The sequence below is a fragment of the Erinaceus europaeus genome, chromosome 6 (assembly GCF_950295315.1).
Source record: "Erinaceus europaeus chromosome 6, mEriEur2.1, whole genome shotgun sequence".
Lineage (NCBI taxonomy): Eukaryota > Metazoa > Chordata > Mammalia > Eulipotyphla > Erinaceidae > Erinaceus > Erinaceus europaeus.
In genome coordinates this window covers 50,457,641-50,484,994 of record NC_080167.1, presented here as the reverse complement: position 1 = coordinate 50,484,994, position 27,354 = coordinate 50,457,641, and the positions used below count along the sequence as shown (strand labels likewise).

Below are 27,354 nucleotides of genomic sequence, written 5' to 3'. Positions count from 1 at the left end.
CACTAACACACAGACACACAGGTCCTAGCAGAGGAAACCCGGAAGTGCTGACACCTGTAGACGTGCACTCCCCGCTTTCCCCTCACCCCGGGCGCTGACCCGGAAGGTAACCCGGAGCCTGCAGGCGCGGCGCGCTAGAGACAGGTACGGGTGCCGAGAAGGGCCGCGCGCTCTGTCTCCTGCCAGCGCGTGGAGCTGCTGTGCGTCCCGCAGTAGCATCGGCATCTCCAGAGACTGCTGCCTCGGCTCGTGCTCATTCCTTACGTCCCCCCCGCGTCCCAAAGGAGTCACTGCCCTGCACCCCCACGGCCCAGAGCAGGTAGTTGGGTGCGGGTCAATCACGCTCGAGCTCTAGGAGACGGGAGGGGCGCCTCTGGAGTGGCGGGCACGCACCCCAGCGGCGCTGGGAGGAGGGCTGAGCGGGGGCCGGAGCCTGCCGCGACTCCACCTCCAGTGAGCCCTGGCGGTGCAGTGGTGGGAGCTGAGGATTCTGGTTGTCCCCCCCCCCCAAATCGCGGGATCGAGCTCTGAGACCGGGGCTGCCCTGTCTGCGACCCTAGGGACTCCGTTCTTCCCTTCCCTTTCTTTCTTTCTTTGGTGTGTGTTGGGGGGGCGGGGGCAGGTTCTTGGAGAATTGGAGGGAAGGTGTCTCCTCGCAGCGTCAGCTCCGCACCAGCCCGCCTGCACCCGCGCGCGGGCCGCCTGGAACCGGGGTGCTGGATGCGGTCTAGTAGAACTTGTGCTATTCTTCCTTACGCCCCATCCCATTATCTGCCTTACCGACTCCTTTCCTAATGACGTGTGATAGGGCGAACTGAAAGCGGACGATTAAGATAAGTTCATCTTTGTCTCTGAAAGAATGAAAGAAAATGACTATTAGGAAACAGCTGTTAAAGCCTGGGCAAGCTGCTTCCTGCCGCTAGTCCCAGGCATCACTTGCTTGGAGCTTTGTGATGATTCCCGCTCACGTCTTCACGCCCCTCCTGGACTATCAGAGCAGCTTTCAATTAGGAAGAGATTAGACCCACACCAGCTGTAGGTCTCCTTAGAAAAGTGCCCGTCAGGATAACTGTAAGAGCTTCTGCCTATTTGGAGGTAAAACATGCCCCCTTCTCCCCTGCAGGAATATGTATGCTTTCATGGTTTCCTAAAAACAAAAAAAAAAAAACTTGCTAATTGGTTGAGTTGAGAGCACGACTTTTAAATATACTTTTCCAGAGCTGAGATAGATAGAATATAGAGACTGTTGGGGGCAGGGGGTGGCTAGATGGCGCATCTGGTTGAGTGCACTTGTTATAATGCTCAAGGACCCGGGTTTGAGCCTCCTGTCCCCACCTGCAGGGGGGAATGCTTTGCAAGTGGTGAAGCAGTGTTGCAGGTGTCTCTCTGTCTCCCCCTCCCTATTACCCCTTTCCCTCTAGATTTCTGGCTGTCTCCGATAAATAAAATAAAGATAATAAATTTTTTTAATTATAAAAACAATGTTGGGGAGGGAGGTCTTAAGTACTTATGAGATAAAGGATTATATATTACCTCTGTTTCAAGTGGAAACTAAGCAATATTCCAAGTATACTGGGCAAAACTTGCCATTTTGTCATATCTTAGAGACATACTGCCAGATAAAGGGACTTGCCACCCAAATATTTGTTTTGGACCTGAAATTGAGTCGTGTCTGGGAAATGTTAGCTAGTACTGTTGGGGTGAATTAAGGTAAGTTTTCTTTGTTTTTATTGTTGTTTTGTTTTTTTCTGTTGAAGATAAACATTATAGATGTATAGGAGAAAATAGAAGTTGGTCATTCTGGGGCAAATCAATTGTTAACCCAAGAAACTTGAGTATGGAGCTTGAGGTAGCTGCAGATTGAATACAGAATTGCAACTGCTTGTGGAGAAATAGCTAAGTTGATTTTTAATGTAGGGGTGCAGGTGGTGGCACACCTGGTTAAGCACTTACTTTATTCTGCACAAGGACACGTGTTTAAGCTCCTGGTCCCCACCTGCAGGGGAAAAGCCTTACAAGTAGTGAAGCATGCCGTAGGTGTCTCTGTCTCTCTACCTCCCCCCTCTCAATTTATCTCTGTCTCTATCCAATAATAAATAAATAATGTGACTTTAGATACCAGGTAGGAATTTGGTACAGATGTCTCTTTTTAATTTATTTATTTTCCCTTTTGTTGCCCTTTTCTTTATTATTGTTGTTGTTGCTGATGTCATTGTTAGACAAGACAGAGAGAAGTGGAGACAGGAGGAGAAGACAGAGAGAGAGAGAGAGAGAGACATCTGCAGACCTGCGTCACCACCTGTGAAACCACTCCCCTGCAGGTGGGGAGCCAGCTCTAACCAGGATCCTTATGGTGGTCCTTGCACTTTATGCCACATGTGCTTAACCCGCTGCCTACTACTCAACTCCCACAGATGTCTCTTTTATTCAAGTTACATACTTTATAAATGTGTTCAGTGACTTTTTAAAAAAAATCTTTAACAGATCACTGGTTAGCTCTGGTTTGTGGTGATACTGGGATGGAACCTGGTTACTGTTTTGCCTCAAGCGTGAAAGTCATTTTGCATAACTATTACGCTGTCTCCCCAACCAACCTGATTGATTTTAGTAGTTGATTTTTTAAAAGATTTTATTTATTCATTCATGAAAAGTATAGGAGAGAAAGAACCAGACATCATTCTGGCACATGTGCTGCCAAGGATTGAACTCAGGACTTTATTTGAGAGTCTAGTGCTTTATCCACAGCTCCACCTACTGAACCACTAATAGTTGATTTTTAAGTAAATTGTTGCACAATTGATGGATACTAGGTGAACTGACAGGGCAAACTGATACTCAGGTCTTTTAAGTGAATACAACTAAATTAGCTTTTGTTATTTTTTTCAGCCACTATGTTTGTCTTTAATTCATTCAGCCACAACAGTGTTTACATTCATCTAATTTCTTCAGTAGTGCAATGGAAACAGGCTTTTTTTCCCCTCATATTTGCTGAAGTTTTTAAGCCAAGTTATGTGAAGGCAGGGTGTTAAACAATTCCAAATTAAATAATAAAAAAAAAAAACCTTTTCAGAAAACAAACAAATAATCCTTCAAGAGTGTTATTTCCAACTACCTACTGGTTTTCTCCACATGGCCAATTTAATGGAACACCTCAGCCCTCTGTTGATGTCCCAACCTCCATTAAAATCAACTCTTTCCCAGAAGCTGTTTCCTTTCAAATGTGCTCTGATCATTCACTCTGTGCCTCTGTCTCTCAGTAAAATTAAATAATTTAATAAATACATTAAAAAATAATCCACCGGGAGTCGGGTGGTAGCACAGCGGGTTAAGCGCACGTGGCGCAAAGTGCAAGGAAGGACCGGCATAAGGATCCTGGTTCGAGCCCCTGGCTCCCCACCTGCAGGGGAGTCGCTTCACAGGCGGTGAAGCAGGTCTGCAGGTGTCTCTCTTTCTCTCCCCCTCCTTTCTCCATTTCTCTCTGTTCTATCTAACAATGAACAACGTCAATAACAACAACAATAATAACTACATCAATAAAAAAGCAACATGGGCTACAAAAGGGAATAAATAAATAAATAATAATAATAATACACCATTTGAGTCAAAAACAATTTTGAAAATCTGTATGTGCATGGCCCAACTTCCCACCATACCAAAGGAAGCTCCAATACTGTGGTGTCTTTTCTTTGTTCTGCCATCTCTATCTCTCTTTCTGGAAAAGTCAGACTGGAGCAGTAAAGATCCAGTAATGTTGAAGGTGAAAATGTGAAGGAAGATGTGATGGTATAAATAAACCTTGGAATATAAGGTATAAACATAGCTGATAATTTAAATACCTTGAAGTAGCCTAGAATTCTGAAGGAACTACTTGCCCCTTTGCCCCTAAAGATGCCCACATGGGTAAGGGGGGAACCTCTTTGTTCTGCTATGTTAAATATTACTGTTTTGTTTAGACTGAGAATCCAGATTAAGAACCCTTTTCATAGAGATTAGTGATTATCTGTCTCTTTAGTTTCTCCTGGTGGTTCTTGCACTTTTAAGAGGACACAGTTTGTTTTTTTATTTTTCACTCCTTTTTATTTTTCCTTTTTTTAATTTTTTGCTAGTGATCTAATATTTATTTACAAAACTGTAAGATAATAGAGGTATGATTCCATATGTTCCCACCACAGAGTTCTGAGAGGACACAGCTTTTTTTTTTTTTTTTTTTTTTGACATTTAGTTGGATTTTTTATTGGGGGATTAATTTTTTTGTTTTTTATTTCTTTATTGGATAATTAATGTTTTACACTCTACAGTAAATACAGTATTTTATACATGCATAACATTTCTCAGTTTTCCATATAACTACAACCCCCACTAGGTCCTCTGTCATCCTTATCCAGGACCTGTACTCTTCCCCCCCACACACACACACCATAAAAAAAAAGAGTGCACAGCTCTTGTTTTGAAGTGTAGGCTTGTTGAGGAAAGGTATTTAGAGATACTCTTTTTTTTTTGCCTCCAGGGTTATTGCTGGGGCTTGGTGCCTGCATCACAAATCCACTTCTCCTGGAGGCTCTTTGTTTCCCTTTTGTTGCCCTTGTTGTTTGTGTTTTGTTTTGTTTTTGTTATTGCTGTTCTGGTTATTATTGTTGTGGTGGTTGGATAGCACAAAGGAATGGAGAGAGGAGAGGAAGACAGGAGGAGAGAAAAATAGACACCTGCAGACCTGATTCACCACTTGTGAAGCTACCCCCCTGCAGGTGGAGAGCCAGGGGCTCGAACTTATTCATTTTTTTTAAAGATGTAGCAATCTGAGAGTCCAGCAGTAGTGCAGGGGGTGAAGCTCACGTGGCGCAAAGCGCAAGGACTGGCAGAAGGATCCCGGTTCGAGCTCGGCTCCCCACCTGCAGGGGAGTCACTTCACAGGCGGTGAAGCAGGTCTGCAGGTGTCTATCTTTCTCTCCCTCTCTGTCTTCTCCTTTCTCCATTTCTCTCTGTCCTATCCAACAATGATGACATCAACAACAATAATAACTAAAACAAGGGCAACAAAAGGGAAAATAAATAAATAAATAGCAATTTAACTGAATCTCAGTACTTTAAGCCATTCTAGACAGATTCTTTTGTACATGAAATTAGGCAGCTTGCTTCCCTAAGTTATTTTCTCAACTGTTAGAATTTTTACGCATAGCAAATTTTTCTTCTCTGATGCAGGTATTATTAATAGAAAGAAATAGTACTCTGGAAGATAAAGATTTAAGTAGAGCACACATGTAGACAAGTAGCTACATGTTGGTTCAGTCACTGGTTGGATTTTATTCCCACCAACATACCTCTTTGATTTCCTTTAACAAGGTAAGTCACTACCAGTTAAAGCTTAATAAATTATCATCCTGAGATTTTCAAAGGGATAACTGCTTGTTCCATTATAACTTTGTATACTATAAATAGAGCCCCCGCCATCTTTTCCACTCTCCTGACCTTTAGGAATCTCTCCACAAAACTTAGTTGGGCCCAGGAGAGGGCTTAGTTGTGGGGTGCAGGACTTCCATGCATGAGGTCCCAGATTTGATCCACACCACCACATGTCAGACCTGGGTGATACTTTGGTCTCTTCTCTTTTTTTGTTTTTCCTCCTTCATAACAATTAAAAGGCACTTAAGAGTCACTTGACATAGATTTTTTTTTTCTATACTTTTTATCACTTTTTCCTCCCTTTCTCTACACCAGATAGTCAACTCCTGTGGTACGAAGGTGCAAAGGTGGTTGTTAGATGAAATGCAATTCACAAACCATAACATTCACCTTTTTAGTTATAAAATTCATTGGATTTTAGTATATTTACTAGGTTGTAATTCCATCATCAGTATTAAACTCCAGAACATTTTCATCAAAAAAAAAAAATCTCATATCCACAAGCACTCATTTCCTAGTTACACTTTCTCCCCAGCTCTTAGGAATCACTAATCTGTTTTCTATCTCTATGACTCTACCCATCTTGGATATTTCATATGTTGATAAATGGAGTCATACAACTCTGGCCTGTTGTTCTTGGTTGCTTTTCATTAGGACACTGTTTTTTACCTTCATCCACTTAATAGTTCATTCCTTTCTGTGGATGAATAACATTTCTTACTATGGAATACCACTTTATTATCTGTCCATCAGTTTACAGACTTAGGTTACCCCACACTGGAGATATTTTTGAAGAAGAATGTGACCGTTTGTCTACCAGTCTGTGAACACAGGTTTTATTGAAAGTACTAGGTAATACGAAAACTAGGTTTAACAAACTACTAGATTGTGTCCAAAGCAGCTGTACCATTCTGCTTTCCTGTCCATCTCAACATGCTCACCAACACTTCTTACTACCAGTCTCTTCCTGTCTTATGGCACCTTTGATTTGCCTTTCCTGCTGGTCAAGCAGGTTTTTATGTCTTTGTATGTCTTCATTGGAGAAATTTCTTTTTTATTTATTTATTTTTATTGGATAGGGCAGAGAGAAATAGAGGGGCAGGGTAGATAGACACCCGCAGACTTGCTTCACCACTTTGAGGTGACCCCCCTCCAGGTGGGAACCAGGGGCTCAAACTGGGATCCTTGTGGGTCCTTAAGCTTGGTACTATATACTCTTAACAGGGTACGCTACCACGCGGTGCCCATGAAATTTCTATTCAGATCCTTTGCCTTTACTTAAATTAGATTGCTGACTAATTAGATTGTCTTTTAATTATTGCATTATATGAGTCTTTTAGTGGATTTCAGCTACAAGTCTACTGATTTGCAGTCTTCCCCCTATGTTGAGTTGCCTTTTCACTAGATCTTGATGGTATCTTTCAGAGCATGAAAGTTCTCATTTTGTGGTCCAGGAGGTGGCGAAGTGGATAGGGCACTGGACTCTCAAGCATGAGGTCCTGAGTTTGATCCCCGGCAGCACATGTACCAGAGTGATGTCTGGTTCTTTCTCTCTCTCTGATCTTTCTCATTAATAAATAAATAAAACGTTTTAAAAAAAATAAAAAGAAAGCTTTCATTTTGATCAAGTCCAAATTATCTTTTTTTCCCTTGAGCTGTAAGTGTTCTAAAGATCATTACCAAATCCAAGCTCATGAAGATTGATGCTGAGTTTTTCTTCAAAGAGATTTTATACTCTTAGTTCTTACATTTAGTTCTTGAATCCACTTTGAGTTGACTTTTATATACATTGTTAAATAGAAGTTCTGTCTCATGCATGTGTATATCTGCTTCTGCTGCTTGAAATGATTATTCTCTCCCTCACTGGCTTGTCTCAGCATTCTTGTTGAAAATTAGTTGTCCACAAATTTCTGGATTTCACTGTGGACTCTAAATTCTAGTCTTTGAACTGCCTGCCTTTGTACCAGCACCCACAACATCTTGTTCACTGTGGCTTTTTTTTTTTTAATTTTTTGTTTATAAAAAGGAAACATTGACTAAACCATAGGATAAGAGGGTACAACTTCACACAATTCCCACCACCAGAACTCTGTATCCTATCCCCTTCCCTGATAGCTTTCCTATTCTTTAACCCTCTGGGAGTATGGACCCAAGGTCCTTGTGGGATGCAGAAGGTTGAAGGTCTGGCTTCTGTAAATGCTTCCCTGCTGAACATGGGCATTTGACAGGTCGATCCATACTTCCAGCCTGTCTTTCACTTTCCCTAGTGGGGAAGGGCTCTGGGGAAGCGGAGCTCCAGGACACATTGGTGGGGCTGTCTGTCCAGGGAAGTCTAGTTGGCATCATACTAGCATCTGGAACCTGGTGGTTGAAGAGAGAGTTAACATACAAAGCCAAACAAATTGTTAAACAATCATGGACCTAAAGGCTGGAATAGTGCAGATGAAGACTTGGGAGTCCTCCATTTTGTAGATAGCTAGTAGGCATATTTTAGTTATATTCCAAAGGGCCTATGTGGGTTTTTTTGTTTGTTTGTTTGTTTTTATTTATTTTGCCTGAGCCTGAAATCTGATATGCATGTGGGTCCTAATTACTGTCTGGGGAGGTGATGTCATGGCTGGTAGAAGGACCAGAAAGCTGGATCAGGAAAGAGTAGCTCCCAAATATGGGAAAGTTGTATAAATATTGTTGACTGTAAACCCCATCAATTTGATGTGATCTGGGGCCCATATTCAGCTTAGGAGCCTATGTGATCTCTGCATCCCTGTAGACCTGAGCCCACATTCTGTGGTCATAAGAAGGAACGTTCCAGGCTGCCTCCATATCAGGACCCATTTTCCTCAGGTGTAGCATAGAGTATATTGTCCAGCCTCCCTTCGGAGGGTGGAACATACTCTACCATTGTTGATCCAAATTGAGGGCAAGGTCCTATGGGGGCCCTCACTGGCTTTTATAGCAAGTTTTGAAATCTGGAAGTGTGAATCTTTTAACTTTGCATCAAGATAAGTTTGAAAATCCTGAATTTAACTTAGTCACATAATGACAAGTCTCAGCAGACCAGCGCTAAACTGAGTCTTAGAAATAGAATGACTGTCCTGATTAAACCCAGCAGAGTTTCATTCACTCATTTTGCAATGATTGAAGGGAGATTTTGCAGCTACATAACTGTGAGCGCTGTTGGATGTGAAGAAGCAGTTTAAAGAAAAGTCTGGTGTCTCAGATTGTTTTGGAATGAATTTCATCCCACAGCACTGACAGCAGGTCTGGTACTGTGGTAGCTCTCTGTCTGTCTGAATGGGAGGAAAAGCAGTCTAGAACCTGAAAATTGTGCAAGGCCTCAGCTTTTGGAAAAGAAAAAAAAGTACAGTGTCAGGTTTCCTGAGTACCCAGCACAATAACATTAACATGGAGACATGAGTCACTATAAACTTATAGAAACCACAGTTCCCATTTAAAAAAAAAAAGGAGCAGGATTACATTCACTTCAGCTTTCTCCACAGCATAACAAGAGGCTTAACTGATCAATGCCTCCATATTTCTGGTTGGGCATTATTCTACATACAACTGGATCATGAATCAATACTGGTGATAGGAAAGAGATTTTTAGACATGCAGGATCCCACAGTGAAGGACTAGACCAAGCTAGAGGAAGTTGTAGCTTGTAGGAGGCACAGTTGTCTGTTTTTCCCAACAGATCTGATACTACTGCTTACTTCTTCCTGTGACTTTGGTACATGTTAACACGTTAATTGAATGTAATGCCAGCCATCAATAGATAAGGAGAAGAATTTACTTGTTGAGGGGGTGGTGGGGAGAGTGAAAGGGAGGAGGGGCAAAGGGCACCAGCAGAACATGGCTCAGCTCTGGGAGAAGTTGGAGCCAAAGATTGAACCAAAGCTTCTGAGCCTCATACCTGCAAGTTGTTGCTCTATTGTGGGGAACCATCACCACAGCCTTCATTAAGACAGCAGTAGCCAAGACCTGGAATCAACTTAAATACCCATAACTTATTAAAGAAATTTGAGTATAGATACTGGATGAAGTAATGCTATTTTAAAAATAATATATATGTGAAAGGAGGCGAAAACCACTGTATCACATATGGCATATGCAATACCCGGGATTGAACTTGTGACCTCATGTGTAGAGTCCCATTACTAACCACCTTCTGGGCTACCTTCTTAGCTATTTATAACGAACATAATCTTGACTTTTGCACCAATATGGATGGGGCTTGAATTGATTATTATAAAAAAATGTCAGGGAGTCGGGCGGTAGAACAGTGGGTTAAGCACACGTGGCGCGAAGCGCAAGGACCAGTGTAAGGATCCTGGTTTGAGCCCCTGTCTCTCCACCTGCAGGGGAGTCACTTCACAAGCGGTGATGCAGGTCTGCAGGTGTCTATCTTTCTCTCCCCTTCTCTGTCTTCCCCTCCTCTCTCCATTTCTCTCTGTCCTATCTAACAACGATGACATCAATAACAACAACTACAACAATAAAACAAGAGCAACAAAAGGGAATAAATAAATAAATATTTTTAAAAAATAAATAAGTCATAAGATGAAAGTTAATACTAGATGGTTTCATTTATGTGGAATATAAACAGCAAGAAGACAAAAAATAATAACTCTCGTACTTTGAAAAAGCTGTGTAGGGCAGGGGTAGATAGTATAATGGTTATGCAGAGAGACTCTCATGCCTGAGGCTGCAAATTCCCAGGTTCAATCCCCTGCACCACCATAAACCAGAGCTGAGCAGTGCTCTGGTAGAAAGAGAGGGGCCAGGTGGTAGCACACCTGGCTGAATGCACATGTTACAATGCACAAGGATCAAGGTTCAAACCCCTGGTCCCCACCTGTAGAAGGAGAGCTTTGCAAGTGGTGAAACAGTACTGCAGATGTCTCTCTGTCTCTCTTCCTCTCTATCTCCCCCTTCCCTCTTGATTTCTGACTGTCTCTATCAAAAATAATAAAAATATTTAAGAAAGAAAAAAAAAAGATGTGGTGGATACAGAAGGGCTTGGGGGGCATTTTGACAATGTGCTGCCACTCAGACTTTGGTGATAGGCACAGTGAGCTGTCTCCACATATCAAAACTTGAAGCTGTGCTTCTGAAACTCATTGTGAGCCAGTGGTAAAGATTTTATTTTTTAAGTTCTTTTAAAATGTCAAATCGATCACATTTTTAATTTAATAAAACTTTCTCTTTTTTTCTTGTTATTTAATGATAAAGAGTAGACAGAGGGAAAGATGCCAAGAGGGAGAAAAAGACCAAAATACTGCTCAGTTCTGGCTTATGGTAGTGCTGGGGACTGAACCTAGGACCTCAGAGCCTCAGGCTTTTGCCTAACCATTACGCTGTCTCCCCAGCCCTCCATCACGTTTTTTTAAAAACCAGAACACTGCTCAGCTCTGGCTAAAGGTGCGGGGGATTGAATCTAGAGACTGAGAGCCTCAGACATGAGAATCTTGAATAACCATTATGCCATCTCACCTACCCTATCACAATTGCTTTTAAGATAAATGTGAGATAGAATCAGCCAGTGCATCCAGCTCTTAAAAGCATGGGGAGTCGGGCTGTAGCACAGCGGGTTAAGCGCAGGTGGCGCAAAGCACAAGGACCGGCATAAGGATCCCGGTTTGAACCCCAGCTCCCCACCTGCAGGGGAGTTGCTTCACAGGCGGTGAAGCAGGTCTGCAGGTGTCTATCTTTCTCTCCCCCTCTCTGTCTTCCCCTCCTCTCTCCGTTTCTCTCTGTCCTATCCAACAACGATGACAACAACAATAATAACTACAACAGTAAAACAAGGGCAACAAAAGGGAATAAATAAATAAAATATTTTTAAAAAATTTTTTTTAAAGTTTAGTCATAAAGGATTGGTCTAGGCACTAACTGAGGGGTGGCATGGGGAGTGGGCATTTTTCAGCTCTTTCAGCTTGGACACTGAAAATCTAATAATGTATCTACGTGCTTAGGAAGGCAGGGCAGGAACGGGTAATACAAGCTAGTTCTAGTGAGGGTTGATTTAAGTTCTTCCCTGGGTATTGCCTGGACCTTTGCTTTACTTTTCCACCTGGGACAGATCTTCACCTGAGAAGAATAGCTTACACCATAAGTGTTTTATCATTTAAGTATTTTGACCAGTATAGGGACACATGTTTAATTCAGAAGAATAAGTGTGATATAAACAAATCTTGTCTTCTTACAGTAGAAACCACCCACCTGAGGACTAGTTTGAAAATGGAAAACCAAGAACCAAAGAATTGTCAGAATTCCAAACAATCTATTATTTCTGAGGAGGTATGGATGGCTTTTCTCTTGCTCTTTCTCAGTATGGGGAAGGGGGCGGGGAGGTTTGTTACTGGGCCTTCAGCACTCCAGGCCAACTCTTTGAAACAGAACGACAGAGATAGAGAAAGTGATAGCACAACACCAAAGCTTTCTTCAGTGCAATGGAAGCTGGGGTCAAGCCTGAGCCATTCTTTTTTTTTTTTTTAATAAATTTATTTTTTTAATAATTTTTAAAAATATTTTGTTGTTGTTGTTGCCTTTGTTGTGCCTGAGCCATTCTTATGACAAAGCAAGTGCACTGTCCAAATGAGCTGTCTTGCCGATCTGGCATGGACTATTTTTACATCTCTGTCAGCAGATAAAGTTGATTTTCAAAGAAATACATAGACTTTGCTGTTTCAAATTACCTAGCTTAGTTTAAACACTGTGTCTGCTCCCTTTTTAGAACTAGGGACATTTTGGCTCTTATGTGGGAGCAGTCATGAATTCTTGATTTATACACATTAATGAAATAGAAAATTTTTATAGTGCATTTTGACTTGATACAAAAATTCTCATTTCTGTTCACTGGTGCAATGAATGGATAAAAGAATAAATCATGTGGGAGTCGGGCGGTGGCGCAGCAGGTTAAGCACATGTGGCACACAGTGTACAGATTGGCGTAAGGATCCCGGTTCAAGCCCCCCCCCCACCTGTAGGGGAGTCGCTTCACAGGCAGTGAAGCAGGTCTGCTGGCGTCTATCTTTCTCTCCCCCTGTCTGTCTTCCCCTCTTCTCTCCATTTCTATTTGTCCTATCCAACAATAATTACATCAATAACAATAATAACTACAACAATAAAACAGGGGCAACAAAAAGGGAATAAATAAATAATTAATTAAAATTTTAAAAGAATAAATTATGTGAATTTTAGGGCTTAGTATCACATTTTAGGCTTCTGTGGTCTCAAAATATGCTTAAGAACATTTGAAACCAAAATTATTAGTTGTGTTACAATTCCAGAACTAATGTGTGACCTGAATGCTATTTGATTTAATGCAGGAACAACTGTAGTCAACTCATTTTAGTTCCTTCGGGTTTGGAACTTTGACTTAAGCACCTTTTGTTGTGTTGCCCATGAGCACTTTTGCTGATAGATAGATTACTGATGCCAACAAGCAAAGGATGGTGTAGTGAAAAAAGGGCTCCTGCTTTTTACACACAGCAGAATTTCCCACCTGGCCCAGTGTCATGCTGTAGTTAACCCTGGAGCCTTAACTCTTCAGTGTCCAGGCACAACTGCCCTAGGGCACCTCTCAAGCCAGGCAGTACCCAAGTGCTGTAGGAAATCCAGCCACTGGACATAGTTCCCCACAGCCAGCTTTCTGCACAGTCTCTGATAGGAAGGAACCATTGATAAGTCTTCACAAACCTGTTTGACCAGCACACAGATAAGAAGTCAAAACATGGAAGTCGGGCGGTAGCGCAGCAGGTTAAGTGCAGGTGACACAAAGCGCAAGGACCGGCATAAGGATCCTGATTTGAGCCCCCAGCTCCCCACCTGCAAGAGGGTTGCTTCACAGGTGGTGAAGCAGGTTTGCAGGTATCTTTCTCTCTCCCTCTCTGTATTCCCCTCCACTCTCCATTTTTCTCTGTCCTATCCAACAACAATGACAAAAATAATAACTACAACAATAAAACAAGGGCAACAAAATGGAACAAATAAATTTAAAAAAAAAAAAAAATCAGAACATGTGGCCCGGGAGGTGGCACAGTGGATAAAGCACTGGACTCTCAAGCATGAGGTCCTGAGTTCAGTCCACTGCAACACATGTACCAGAATGATGCCTGGTTCTCTTTCTCTCTCTCCTCCTATCTTCCTCATGAATAAATAAGTAAATAATCTTAAAAAAAAAAATCAGAACATTTGAGTATCCCAGCACTCCTCCCTCCCGGGTGTCCTCCTGTAATTACTCAAGTCCTCCCTGGCTTGGTCCCTTCCTCCACCATCCCCACCCCCCTCAGAAGTTGGTCTTTTTTGTTTTGCCACTAAACGTTATCTCTGGAGTTCAGGGCCTGTATTACAAATCCACTGTTCCAGGCACCATGCCCCCACCCCTTTTTTCTTCTTTTTTATTTGACAGACCAGAGAGAATTGAGAGGGAATAGGGAGATAAAGAGTGATACCAGAGGCCAGGCCATGGTGTACCTGGTTAAGCGCACATGGTATGAAGCACAAGGGCTCACACAAGGAGCCCCCAGCTCCCCACCTGCAGGGGGGTCACCTCACAAGCAGTGAAGCAGGTGTCTCCCTCTCTATCCTACCCTCTCCTCTCAATTTCTCTCTGTCCTATTAAAAAAAAAAAAATCAAAAAATGACTGCAAGAATACTGGATTCATAGTGCAGGCATTGAGCCCCAGTGATAATTCTGGAGGCAAAAAGAGAGAGAAGAGAGAGTGACACCTGCAGTACTGTCCATCACTAGTTTCACCCCTACACTGTGGAATGGGGACTAGAGCCCCTGGTCCTTCTGCATGGTAATGTATGTGCTCCACTAGGCATACCACTGTCTAGCCCCTTAGCCCTAGAAGTTTTATTTCTTCTCACTTCTCAGTAATATCTCCAAAATTACAGAAAGAAAGATGCAGGACCCCTTTCAGAAAAACATTGAACTAGAAACTTACATACAAATAATTGGGAAGGACACATAATTGAGATAGATAGCCACATAGAGAAGACTTGGTTTAAAAATAAACCTAGATAAAAAAGCAACTCAATCTGACAGCTTCCCAACTTATTTTACTGTCTGATCTTCTTTTAGTTAATTTCAGAAGGAAAATGGGTGAAGTTTGAAAAGACAAGTTACAAAGATCCTGCTGGCAAAATTAGGTAAAGTTTTTCTCTTGTAAGTTATTCAGTACTTGGATTTCCATAGTGTTTGACATGAACTTTCACTTTTTTCTTCACTGTAAATGCTTACAGTAGGGTGGGGGTATAGCATAATGGTTATGCAGAGAGACTTTCATGCCTGAGGCTCTCAAGTTCCAGGTTCAATCCCCCATACCACCATAAGCCAGAGCTGAGCAGTGCTCTGGTAAAAAAAAAAAAAAAAAAAAGAAAGAAAGAAAGAAGAGAAATTAAAATTAAAAATTTTTAAAAATGCTTACATTAAATGACATAATTTAATTTTTCCTTTTGTTAGAATATTCAGGTCACTTGTAGTCATAGAATAAAATTATGTGGCAAATAAAATTTGTTACATGATGAATCAGGATACTATTTGAACACTTGTTCTCCCTGCATAAATTTCAATCTCTAATTGAAATAAGTCAAGACTATTGCTATGTCTGAGGTATATCTGCGTATACTTTGCTCCTACAAATGTGCATTTTAAAAAGTTCTGTAATGCGCTTCATAATGTATACCAGCAGCAGAAAGATATTGTGTTCTTTGTATAATATTTCATATCTGAGACTGCTAAGAAAATTACTGCTTACTTGGAATCAGATTTACACAAGAAAATTATTAATCAAAAATTTTTAAAAATTGAAAGCAGTCTAAATACCTTAAAAATAAGAATAATTGTTATAGTGTATTAATTTAGTAAGCTCTGAATAGCCATCCACAAAATAAATTATGAAGACATCTCACAATATGGGAAAAAATGAGTAAGTTGATAGATATAGAGAAGGCAGAGAGAAGGAAAGAAACCATAGCACCAAAGCTTCCTTTAATGCAATGGAGGCTGGGTTCCAGCACTAAAGTTCACACAAGAATATCAAGCTTGGGGGCCAGGTGGTAGCGCAGCAGGCTAAGTGCTATGGGACCAGCATAAGAATCACAGTTCGAGCCCCCAGCTCCCCACCAGCAGGGGAGTCGCTTCACAAGCAGTGAAGCAGGTCTGAGGGTGTCTATCTTTCTCTCCTGTTCTCTGTCTTCCCCTTCTCTCTCCATTTCTCTCTGTCCTATCCAATAATAATGACAGTAATAACAATAATAATAATAATAACAAGGGCAACAAAACGGGAAAAACAGCCTCCAGGAGCCAGTGGAGTCCAAGCGATAACCTTGGAGGCAAAAAAAAAAAAAAAGAAAAAAAAGAAAAAAGAATGTCAAGCTTTAAAGCATGAATTGTTATACTTCTAGTGGTTGTAAGTTATAGATTTATAAGATTTAATCTGCCACTTGATCCAAAAAACACCATAGAAGGATAAAACAGCAGCTAGAGAATCTTTTTGATCCACTGTCCTCTTCATGGAAGCAGATGTAAAACTAGTTTTAGAAGTGGAATGTAAAAAAGAAAAAAAAGTGTGGAATGTACTGGATGGGTCTGGAGGCTGTGGCTCAGTGGTAGAGTGCGTGCTTCACACGTGAGGACCTGGGGCTCCTCAAACCCTCTCAGCCCCAGTGTGCTGGCACTGTGCCCTTCAGTGACATTGAGGATAGAGCTGGAGCCACCCTTTGTTATCCTCCTCCTTTTTTTTTTTCTTTTAACTATTTGGTGGAGATGGAGAAATTGAGACAGAAGAGGGAGACAGAGACAAAGAGAGATACCTGCGGCACTACTTCACTACTCCAAATCTTTCTCCCTGTAAGTAGACATCAGGGGCTTGAACCCCAGTCCTTATTCATTGTAGCATGTTCACTCTACCAGGTACACCACCACCCAGCTCCTTTGTCATCCTTCTTATGAGGAAAAAAAAAGTAAAAATGGACTTTCCTACTACAAAGGAGCTTAAAATATGGCATAGTTTAACCTCCAAATATTAATATAACGTTATTGTGGAGTAATGTTAACCTCCGAATGGAATAATTTGCTCACTTTTTCCTCTTTTATTTATTTATTTATTTTATTAATGAGAACAGACCAGAGCATCACTCTGGCATATACAGTGCCAGGGATCAAACTCAGGACCTCATGCTTATAAGTCCTGTGCTCTACCATTGTGCCACATCCTAAGCTAAAAGAAGGCATACTCTTAATCCCTAGTTTAATGAGAGCACAGTCTCAAGGAGGTTGTAGCTATGGCTTTAACTAATAGACAAGTTGAGACTGAGATTTTTTTTTTTCCCTTGATCAGAGCACTAGTCAACTCTGGCTATTGATAAAGTTGGGGATTGAACCTGGGACCCCTCCACAGGCAAGTCCTATGTACTGCCACTATACTGTTACCCCAATCCCAGAGATTTTTCTGACTCAATTGAATGCCAATCTCAATCCTTCTGGAAGAACTGGAGTCTCGTGGCTTGTTTGTGCTTTGAGACTTATTATAAATGCAGCAATATTGCTCACAATTGACAGCTCACCACTTCTTATTTCCTCCTCTTTAATCACCATAAAGCTGCTGCTGTTTTCTGTTGTATGGGAGCTAGGGACACTCAGTGCTTCTTCTCCCAGTACTGTCTTCAGTCTTTAGGACTAACCTTGAGAAGCAGCAGAGAAAATTCTGGCCAAAGGTGATTTACCTCTTGTAGTCAGTATTTGCTGAACAGAGGTGCTTGTCATTGGCTTCTTGCTAATAACAGGCACGTTGGGCAGCTGTGAGTAGTCAGTCAGTCTGGTTCTCATAAGTCCATTGTGACACATTTGCTCTTTAGGATCTGGGTACACCACTCAAAAGTCTGTAGTTTAGGCAAAGTTTCTTTCCAACTAGATTAGGTCTCAAAACTTTTTTAGGTAATTGTCATAAGGTATAGGGCAGTATTTACTTCACTCCCAGCCCTTAATACTTTTTTTTTTCTCTTTAAAGTATAAGAGCATGAAGAGGGAGAATTTCTTCACATGTTCTGCCCCCTTTTAGCATGACTCTTCCAGAAGAGTCAGAAGCAAAACTGTAAGTTAGAGCAGAGGGTCTGCTGTCCCCCTCCTCCCACTTCACTCTGGAGACCATGTTCCCTTCTGAAAGCTCTCACACAAAGTAATGCAGTTACCCAAAGATAATAATTCTCAGCTAACAAATGCAGAAGTCCTTTCCCCCCCTAAACTGTGAATTAATAATATTCATCTAAGGAACAGGAAAGCCTTATTTTGCTAAATTGCATGTGCATTTCAGGTCATGAATTTGAGAACCTTCTAAATAGTGGTCTGGGTGGTGGCTCAGTGGATAAAGTGTTGGACTCTCAAGCATTAGGTTCAGCCATGGCAGCACATGTGCCAGAGTAATGTCTGGTTCTTTCTCTCTTCTCCTACCCCTCTAATTAATAAATAAATAAAATACTTAAAAAGAGATTGAGAACCTTTAAAGAATATCTGAGGCCCCTATTATGCAAATCTTTGGTTCTTAGAATTAAGTTTGGATTTCCCCCTGGAATTTGATTTGATTTGTTCTGCTATAGAGCCTTTAAAGCTATAGTCACCAGCTGTGCTGTTCACTTGTCGGTGTGATCCAAGTTGGAAGAACATAATTTGAAAGCTGCACACAAGTGATCAACAGGCCTTCTAATTACAGAGCACCCGCAGGCTTAGGGTCAGGCTGGCAGTGGTGTTTTTGGTGATTTTCGGGAGCTCATGGAAAGCAGAGTTTGTATAGATGTTTATTGTGGTCTTAACTGCTTCCATGATTTGTTTTGGTGAAATTTCTGAGTGAACACAGAAAACCTGAACCTTTCTCCTCTCGACACTAACAATTGTGTTATCTATCCTCTGCTTAAACAGAACTTGGGAAACTGTGAAACGAACAACCAGGAAAGGACAGTCGGCTGATGGTAGGAGTGCAAACTCATGGTGACTCTTCATACAGGAAGCCCCCAGACTTTGGGGGAGGTGGAAAGAGGGGTGGTGGAAGGCTTTCCTGCTGTGACCAAGACTTAGATAAGTAATCTTCAGTAGATTTCTATCACTTAGTGGAGTCCTCCTTTTGCAAATAAACCAAGCTTTAGCGCAAGGACCAGTGGAAAGATCCCGGTTCAAGCCCCCGACTCCGCACCTGCATGGGAGTCGCTTCACAGGCGGTGAAGCAGGTCTGCAGGTGTCTGTCTTTCTATCCCCCTCTCTGTCTTCCCCTCCTCCATTTCTCTCTGTCCTATCCAACAACAACGACATCATCAATAACAACAAAAATAATAACTACAACAACAATAAAACAAGGGCAACAAAAAGGAATAAATAAATGAAAACCAAGTTTTATAAATAACTTCTGGCTCCCCTTCCTGAGAGGTTTTAAGAGGAAGAGGTAATAACATGAACAGCCAAACACAATCCAGGATAATTTGAAACCACAGACTATCTAGGTTATATACTGACGTAAGAGCCTTCAGTCTGAAAAAATAAGTTGGCACAACTAAAATGCTTTTTGAGCCTTTGCTTTATACATTGATAAGGAAATAGAATTAGAAAAAGACTGTTCATTGAGTTCACTTTCCCTCCCAGGCATGAATGTTTTGGCTGCAAAGATCCCAGAAAAAGTCCTGAAAAGCACTTCTGGTCTAAGGAACACTGGGAATAGGTCATTCTTGTTTTTTCCTTTTGTTTTGTTCTGTGAGATTTTACTGGAAGGAGCTGCCATATCTGCTGCTTCTTCCTGATGGAAAAGTGGAGACCTTTAGTGTTCCTTCTGGGCAGTAGTTTTCCCAAGCCCAGTGGGCTTTTGTTTTAAGAACAAATAATGCAGGACCGGCATAAGGATCCCCTGGTTCAAGCCCCCGGCTCCCCACCTGCAGGGGAGTTGCTTCACAAGCGGTGAAGCAGGTCTGCAGACATCTTTCTTTCCCCCTCCTCTCTCCATTTCTCTCTGTCCTATCCAAAAACAACGACATCATCAATAACAACAAAAATAATAACTACAACAACAATAAAACAAGGGCAACAAAAGAGAATAAATATTTTAAAAAGAATAAATTAAAAGGTCTTTAATTTTGAGACAATAAAATTGATCTAGCTAACATGTACTACAAATACTGAAGCACATTTGACCCATTGCTTAAAGGAAACCTAAGAATATATAGAACCATACAACTTCAGCCTGGCTGCTACAGTAGGAGAAGTGATCTGTAGTGCTTAATGTAAACTTTGTCCTTGACCCCTTAAACATTTATTTTAGTTTTGATTTTATTTTAAAGAAATTGTGGCAGGAGTCTGGCGGTAGTGTGGTGGGTAAGCGCACGTGGCGCGAAGCATAAGCACCGGCATAAGGATCCCGGTTCGAGCCCCCGTCTCCCCACCTGCAGGGGAGTCACTTCACAGGCGGTGAAGCAGGTCTGCAGGTGTCTATCTTTCTCTCCCCCTGTCTTCCCCTCCTCTGTTTCTCTCTGTCCTATCTAACAACAATGACATCAGTAACAACAACTATAAAACTACAACAATAAAAAAAGGCAACAAAAGGGAAAATAAATAAATATAAAAAAATAAAGAATAAAAAAAGAAATTGTGGCAACAAAAACAAGCTTTAGGTAAAGGTAAAAATTAAACAACATGGAAGCACAACTACACTAGCTGTATGTGGAAATGAGAATAACGTCCAAAGTTAACTACCATCTTGTAATTGAAGCTAGCTCCCTGGAGATGCTATACAGCAAGTAAATTTGGGATGTGGCATTTCTTACACCAAGGGGTTTTAGGGAGATTGCCCTGGACAGATCGCTGTTGCTCTTTACCCTCACTGGGGATCCCTCCTGGTTTTTCTTCCTCACGGCAGGTGTGTCAATCATTCCACTGCTGCAAAGAACTCTTCACTATGAGTGTATCGTTCTGGTGAAACAATTCCGACCACCTATGGGAGGCTACTGCCTAGAATTCCCTGCAGGTGAGTAACTAAAGGAACATGGGATGAATTGCTGCAGTAATATTGTGCATGTGTGTGGCTCACCACAGTGAACTAAAAAAGCTCTATATTCTCTGTCTAGTCATTTTGCACAGCCCCTCCAATTCTCTGACCTAGTTCAGCAGCAAGTAGGAAGGTGGAGTGGTTCAGGATATGTGGCTTTCCCTCTCCCTTTCATACCTCATAAATGACGGGACTTGCAGGTCTCATTGATGATAATGAAAGTCCAGAAGAAGCCGCTCTCCGGGAGCTGGAGGAAGAGACAGGCTACAAAGGTGACGTTGCCGAGTGCTCTCAAGGTAGGTGCTGCTTCCAAGGGTGCACTTCACAACTCATGAAAATTAGGCAAGCAGCACAGCCTTCTGGGAGTTAAGGTTAATTCTTTGGGCACTTTTCTTATGGTCAAAATGTTTTTTTAATCTTTTAAGAATGTATTTGTTAGAGGGGTGAGGGAGGGCCAGAGTAGTACTCTGGCATATGTAATGCCAGGGATCAAATTCAGAACCTCATGCATGCAAGTCAGACGCCTCCAGGCCAGTATAGTCAGAATTAATACAATTATTTTCATTTGATTTTATGTAAAATACTTTTTTCATTCAGCTGATCCACTGAATCATAGGTTAGGATTCATCTAGGCAACTCTCTATTCCCCATGAGCTCAAATTTGAGCAAGAAGAACCTGAAGTTAGAGCAAAGTTAAGTTAAACTTTTGCTTTTCAGAGTTTCCCTTTTTTTTTTTTGCCTCCAAGGTTATTCCTGGGGCTCGGTGCACCATGAATCCACTGCTCCTGGAGGCCATTTTTTTCCCATTTTTGTTGCCCTTATTATTGTTGTTGGATAGAACAGAGAGAAATTGAGAGAGGACAGGAAGACGGGAAGAGAAAGACACTTGCAGACCTGCTTCACCAATTGTGAGGCCACCCTCCTGCAGGTGGGGAGCCAGAACCTTTAACTGGGATCCTTACATGGGTCCTTGGGATTCATGCCATGTGCGCTTAACTTGTTTCGCCACCGCCCAGCCCCTTGTTTCCCACTTTCTAAGCTTCATCACTCACCTCAGCCATATGTCACTGAGATGGCACAATTGATGAAGTATTGGCTCTCAAGCACATCGTCCTGAGTTCCATCCCTATTATTGAATGTGCCAGAGTGATGCTCTGGTTCTTTCTCTCTCAAATCTTACAATACTGCTTTTTTAAAAAAAATTTAATTAGTTAATTAATTAATTTTTGCCTCCTGGGTTATCGCTGGAGCTCAGTGTCTACATCACGAATCTACTGCTCCTGGTGACCATCTTTTTCCATATTTGTTGTTGTTGGATAAGACAGAGAAATTAAGAGAGGGGGAGAAAATGATTGACACCTGCAGACCTGTTTCACTGCTTCTGAAGCAAACTCATTGCAGGTGGGGAGCTGGGGCTCGAACAAGGATCCTTGAGCAGGTCCTTGCATTTCTTACTATGTATGCTTAACCCGGTGTGTCACCGCCCAGCCCCCCCCCCCAAAAAAAAAAAACAACTGCATTTTAAAAATGGTTTTTGAGAGTCAGGCAACAGGTTAGATGCACGTGGCGCGAAGCACAAAGACCAGCCTAAGGATCCCAGTCGAGCCACCAGCTCCCCACCTGCAGGGGAGTCGCATCACAAGCCAAGCGGTGAAGCAGGTCTGCAGATGTCTCTCTTTCTCTCCCCCTCTGTCTTTCCCTCCTCTCTCCATTTCTGTCTGTCCTCCAACAGCGACATCAGTAATAATTACAATAATAAAACAACAAGGGCAACAAAAGGGAATAAATAAATACTTCAAAAAAAAAAACCAAAACAGGTTTTTTAACTTAAAAAATGGCATGTTGGGAGTCGGGCAGTAGCGCAGCTGGCTAATCACACATGGTACGAAGCACAAGGACCAGCTGAAGGAACCCGGTTTGAGGACAGATTGTTCTCTACAGGTGTTCTTTGTAGATGCTGAGTTATGAGCCCTGTCCTCTTGCAGAGAGAAACATTTAAGTCATGAAATGGGTGGCCATCCAGTGGCTGAAAAGGTGACCTGTTGCTTCTCTTGCAGCTGTGTGTATGGATCCAGGTCTGTCAAACTGCACCACACACATTGTGACCGTGACCATCAATGGAGACGATGCTGAGAATGCAAGACCTAAGCCAAAGCCAGGTAAGTGTGTAAATCACGTGTATGGTGTTGAGGTGTGTTAAATATCTTTAAATATATATATATATTTGTGGGGACAGGCAGTAGCATAACTAATTGAGTGTGCATGTTACTGTGATCATGAGCCAGGGTTCAAGGCCCTAATCCCCATCTACCTGCAAGGGAAAGCTTTGCAGGTGGTGAAGCAGTGCTGTAGCTCTTTCTCCTTTACTTCCCCTTCCCCTTTCAGTTTCTCTCTGTCCTATCAAATAATTAAAATATTTTAATGTATTTATGAAAGAGAAGGAAAGAGAGAACCACAGTATCATTCTGGTATATGTGGTATACGGTATATGTGAACTCAGGACCTTATGCTTAAGAATCCAATACTTTCTGCAAGCAGCTACTTGTGATGCAGCATGTGTTTTCCAGATGATTGTCAAATTTCATCATGAAAACAAGGGCTATTTGAGGACAAAGTGTTGTGATAAACCTAATCTGAAATTTAACAGTTCACAAGATCTTTTTAAAAATAAAAATAAACATTAAAAAAAGAACCCAATACTTCATGAAACTTTTTTTTATTTATTGCATAATGACAACCAAAAATCAAAAGGGAAAGGGGTGATAGGGAGAGAGACGGGGTCTGGCAATGGCGCACCATGTTAAGCACACATAATACGAGGTGCAAGTATCTGGTTCAAGCCCCCAGCTCCCCACCTGCAGCGTGGTCGATTACAAGTGGTGAAGCAGGTCTGCAGGTGTCTATCTTTCTCTCCCCCTCTCTATCTTCCCCTCAATTTCTTTCTATCTTATCTAATAAAAGGGGGAAACAATGGCCTCCAGGAAAAGTGGATTTGTAGTGCTGGCACTGAGCCCCAGCAATAACCTTGGAGGCAAACAGAGAGAGAAAGAAACCTGCAACACTGCTTCACCACTGAGGAGTGACGGACATCACAGCCAGGCCATCTTCACATCATGCTGCTAGTTTGAATTATTATTATTTTTTTGGCCTCCAGGGTTATTGCTGGGGCTCGGTGCCTGCACCATGAATCCACTGCTACTAGAGGCTATTTTTTCCCCTTGTTATTTTTCTTTTTTATATCGTTGTTGTGGTTGTTTTTATTGTTGTTATTGATGTCATTGTTGTTGGCTAGGACAGAGAGAGATGGGGAAGACAGAGGGCGAGAGAAAGATAGACACCTGCAGACCTGCTTCACCTCCTGTGAAGCGACTCCCCTGCAGGTGGGGAGACGGGTTCGAACCGGGATCCTTATGCCGGTCCTTGTGCTTAGCGCCACGTGCGCTTAACCTACTGCGCTGCTGCCTGATCCCCGATAGTTTGAAATTTTAACTTGAAGGAATAATAAGTTTTTCAAGTATGCTTAATCAGTACTCTTGGCTATTTTTCTAAGTTTTTTTTTTAACATTTCCTTGATTTTTATGTTTTCCTTATATAAAATATTAAATGCCCTGTTTTCATATCTTCTTTTTTTCCTTCCACTGTGGACCTGCCTATACACACATGGTTTCACTATCCCAGGCCACATTTTCATTCAGAGAGAAACACCACTGCATTGAATCTTTCCCTGGTGCCATAGCTTATGAGGTGATGCTGGGATTCAAGCCTGGACTGTACACATGGCAAAGCAAACACCCTCCCTGGGGAACCTGTCTTTCCAGCTCTCCATATAGGATTAATTCCCACTTAGTAATGTGAACTACAGTGAGCAACCTGAAATGGAGAATCACTCTGACTTCTGTCTTCATTGCTATTGTCAAATCAGCACAAATGAGGCCGGGAGGTGGCACATCTGGTTGAGTGTACATATTATAATGTTCAAGGACCCAGGTTCAAGCCTACGGTCCCCAACTGCAAGAGGAAAGCTTCAAAAGTGGTGAAGCAGTGTTGCAGGTCTCTCTCTCTCTCTCTCTCTCTCTCTGTCTACCTCTCTACCTCCCTGTCTATGTCCCCCTTCCCCTCAGTTTCTGGCTATCTCTATCAAATAAATAAAGATAATTTAAAAATTAAAGAAAAAATTACAAGTAATTTTAATGGGACAGCAACTTTTTAAATAAGTGTTTTTTTCTTGAGTTGAATATTTAGAGAAGTTTTTAAGAAATGTCCACTTGGGAGTCGGGCGGTAGCGTAGTGGGTTAAGCACAGGTGGCGCAAAGCACAAGGACCAGCGTAAGGATCCTGGTTCGAGCCCCTGGCTCCCTACCTGCAGGGGAGTCACTTCACAAGCGGTGAAGCAGGTCTGCAGGTGTCTATCTTTCTCTCCATCTCTTTGTCTTCCCTCCTCTCCATTTCTCTCTGTCCTATCCAACAATGACATCAACAATAACTACAACAATAAAACAACAAGGACAACAAAAGGAATACATATTTAAAAAAAAAAAAAATTTAAATGTCCTTTTGTGTGTCCCAGTAAGTTTGGATTCAGGAGCTTTAACCTAGCCTGTATCCTCTCTGCCCCTTCAAGGGGGAGTTAATGCAGACACCACAGTAAATCTCACACAGTACGCCTTCTATTCCTCTGTCTCTTCAGTTGCTAAATCTCTCAGGATTGCAGTCAGTTGAAATACTCAATTTTTAAACTAGCAAATGCCCACTTTACCCATGGATGAACCAGTTGGCAGCTCCTCAGAGAGTTAAATGTAGACTTAGTATGTTCAGCCTGCAGAGTTGAAAGCAGGGGCTCAAATAGATGGGGAGTTACTGTTGAATGTTTGAGATGACTGGTGGTGGCATGGGTGCAGTCAAATCATACTTTTTTAAATGGTAAGCTTTTTTAAAACACAAGTGAAATATATAAACATCTAACAAAATAAGTATTAAATTTCACTATTAAGCATTTGATTTGAGCTCCAGAAATACTTATTTGCTACTGGGATTCTCTTGATTGTGCATAATTAAATTGTAGAAATCCAGGTTCATATGGCCTTTTTGCTATGCCTTACACAAGTCTCATGACTATACTTTCCAGCCATGCTAAAATCTTCTCCTTCTGTTTGTTTTTAGGAGATGGAGGTATGTTACTCAGCTCCCGGTGCTGACTGTGCCAGGATCAGTGTGGTGGTGAGGGGATACGTTTAGTGTTGCTTTTGGTAGATTCTGGTTCTGTAGCATTGTTTTCACTTCTACTTTGTTTGTTTAGAATTTGTGGAAGTAATTTCCTTACCAAAGAATGACCTGCTGCACAGACTTAATGGTAAGCCTTTTTTTTTTTTTTTGCCTTCAGGGTTATCACTGGGGCTCAGTGCCTGCACCAGGAATCCACTGCTCCTGGAAGGCATTTTTTTCCCATTTTTTTGTTGCCGTTGTTGTTACAGCCCTTGTCGTTGTTGTTGCCATTGATGTTGGATAGGACAGAGAGAAATCCAGAGAGGGGAGAGAAATATAGACCCCTATAGACCTGCTTCGCTGCTTGTGAAGCCACACCCCCTGCAGGTGGGGAGACGGGGGCTTGAACGAGGATCCTTACTGCCGATCTTTGAGCTATGTGTGCTTAAGCTGCTGTGCTACCGCCTGACCACCATGGTAAGCTTTCTTAAGATTATTCCCCAGCTTTCTCTACTTTTCCTGACCTACCTTACCCATTAAAGTCAGACACCTAAGAGTAGTTGTAAATCTGCTTGACCATTCCTTTCCCTTTTTTTCGCATAGAGTGTGATATTGGGCAAAATATTCCATACTAAGGGACAGCTTTCGGCCAGGGATTTTACTTTCCTCTAGATTAGTCAAGGATCTGTTCCTGCTGACTGGATCAAACAGTTTTTGTTTTTTTTCCAAACAGTTCTGTACCATAAACTTTGAATCTGTTGCAGGGCAAGGGCATGTCATATACAGTTTACCCTGCATGTGGGAAAGATGTGAATCCCTAGTGAAAGTGCAATCATCACTATATCATTTCAGGTTCAAACAGGCCTCCGACCTATAAATGAGCTTCACTGTTAAATCACAGATTGGGGGGGGGGGGCAGGCGGTAGCTCAGCGGGTTAAGCATACATGGCAAGAAGCGCATGGACCAGCATAGGTATCCTGGTTCAAGCCCCTGGCTCCCCACTTGTGGGGGAGGGGGGTTTGCTTCACAGGTAGTGAAGCAGGTCTGTAGGTCTTTCTCTCCCCCTGTCCTATCCAATGATAGCAATAACAACTATGAACAACAAGAGCAACAAATAAAAGGAAAAATAGCTTCCAGGAGCAGTGGATCTGTAGGGCAGGTACCAAGCCCCAGAAGTAACCCTGGAGGCAATAAATAAATAAAATAATGAATTTATTCTCAATAAATGTCTACTTTTTTTTTCATGTCTCTAATCGTCATTTTTTAATTTTTGTCTCATGTTAGAGGTGTCATTCTGCTTTCTAGATCTTCCATTGTTCCACCAGAGTGAGAGCACTGACTGCAGAACATGCCTTGTTCCTCACTGTGTCCCCAGCATCTAGCAGAGAAAACAGCACATAGTGATTGTTTAATAGGTGGTGACTGGACACTGAGTGGAGGTACCTTTACTAACATTGCTATCTGGCTTATCTTCTTTGCTCCTCTAGCACTGGTGGCTGAAGAACACTTGACGGTGGATGCCAGAGTTTATTCCTATGCCTTGGCACTGCAGCATGCCAATGCGAAGCCAGTAGAAGTGCCTTTCCTAAAGTTCTGAGGCCAAAGGACAGTGTTTCTGCACATGAGACCACCACTCTGCCTCCACTAAAACTTTGTATTCATCTTGGTTTAATGTAGAATTTAATAACTTTTTTCATAAAATAAAGGGAGCAGAGTGCA

At 41.9% G+C, this 27,354-nt stretch overlaps 1 protein-coding gene across 5 annotated transcripts; it reads left to right on the top strand.

The window, feature by feature from the left end:
- The first annotated feature begins 13 nt into the window (after positions 1-13).
- Positions 14-27,354, top strand: NUDT5 (nudix hydrolase 5). 5 transcript variants are annotated; one of them, XR_009550249.1, is made up of 10 exons: positions 195-319; positions 11,609-11,700; positions 14,492-14,559; positions 18,326-18,375; positions 20,304-20,411; positions 20,633-20,728; positions 22,490-22,591; positions 25,593-25,649; positions 25,729-25,782; positions 27,123-27,206. XR_009550249.1 is itself a non-coding variant. In XM_060192167.1 (9 exons), the coding sequence occupies exons 2-9, from the start codon at positions 11,641-11,643 to the stop codon at positions 27,230-27,232; spliced, it is 648 nt and encodes a 215-aa protein (XP_060048150.1). In that variant the 5' UTR covers positions 14-144; positions 11,609-11,640; the 3' UTR covers positions 27,233-27,354. The 5 variants fall into 5 exon arrangements, 4 of the variants coding, with proteins under 4 accessions (XP_060048150.1, XP_060048148.1, XP_060048149.1 ...); XM_060192167.1 differs by lacking the exons at positions 195-319; positions 25,593-25,649 and adding an exon at positions 14-144 and having other exon boundaries at positions 27,123-27,354; XM_060192165.1 differs by lacking the exon at positions 25,593-25,649 and having other exon boundaries at positions 182-319; positions 27,123-27,354.

What these genes read in the sequence shown, in the direction of transcription:
- NUDT5 (XM_060192167.1), top strand. Translation starts at nt 11,641, where the DNA reads ATGGAAAACCAAGAACCAAAGAATTGTCAGAATTCCAAACAATCTATT. An exon ending in GATCCTGCTGGCAAAATTAG is followed by an intron (nt 14,560 to 18,325) that starts GTAAAGTTTTTC and finishes CTGCTTAAACAG; the next exon opens with AACTTGGGAAACTGTGAAAC. An exon ending in AAGACCTAAGCCAAAGCCAG is followed by an intron (nt 22,592 to 25,728) that starts GTAAGTGTGTAA and finishes TTGTTTGTTTAG; the next exon opens with AATTTGTGGAAGTAATTTCC.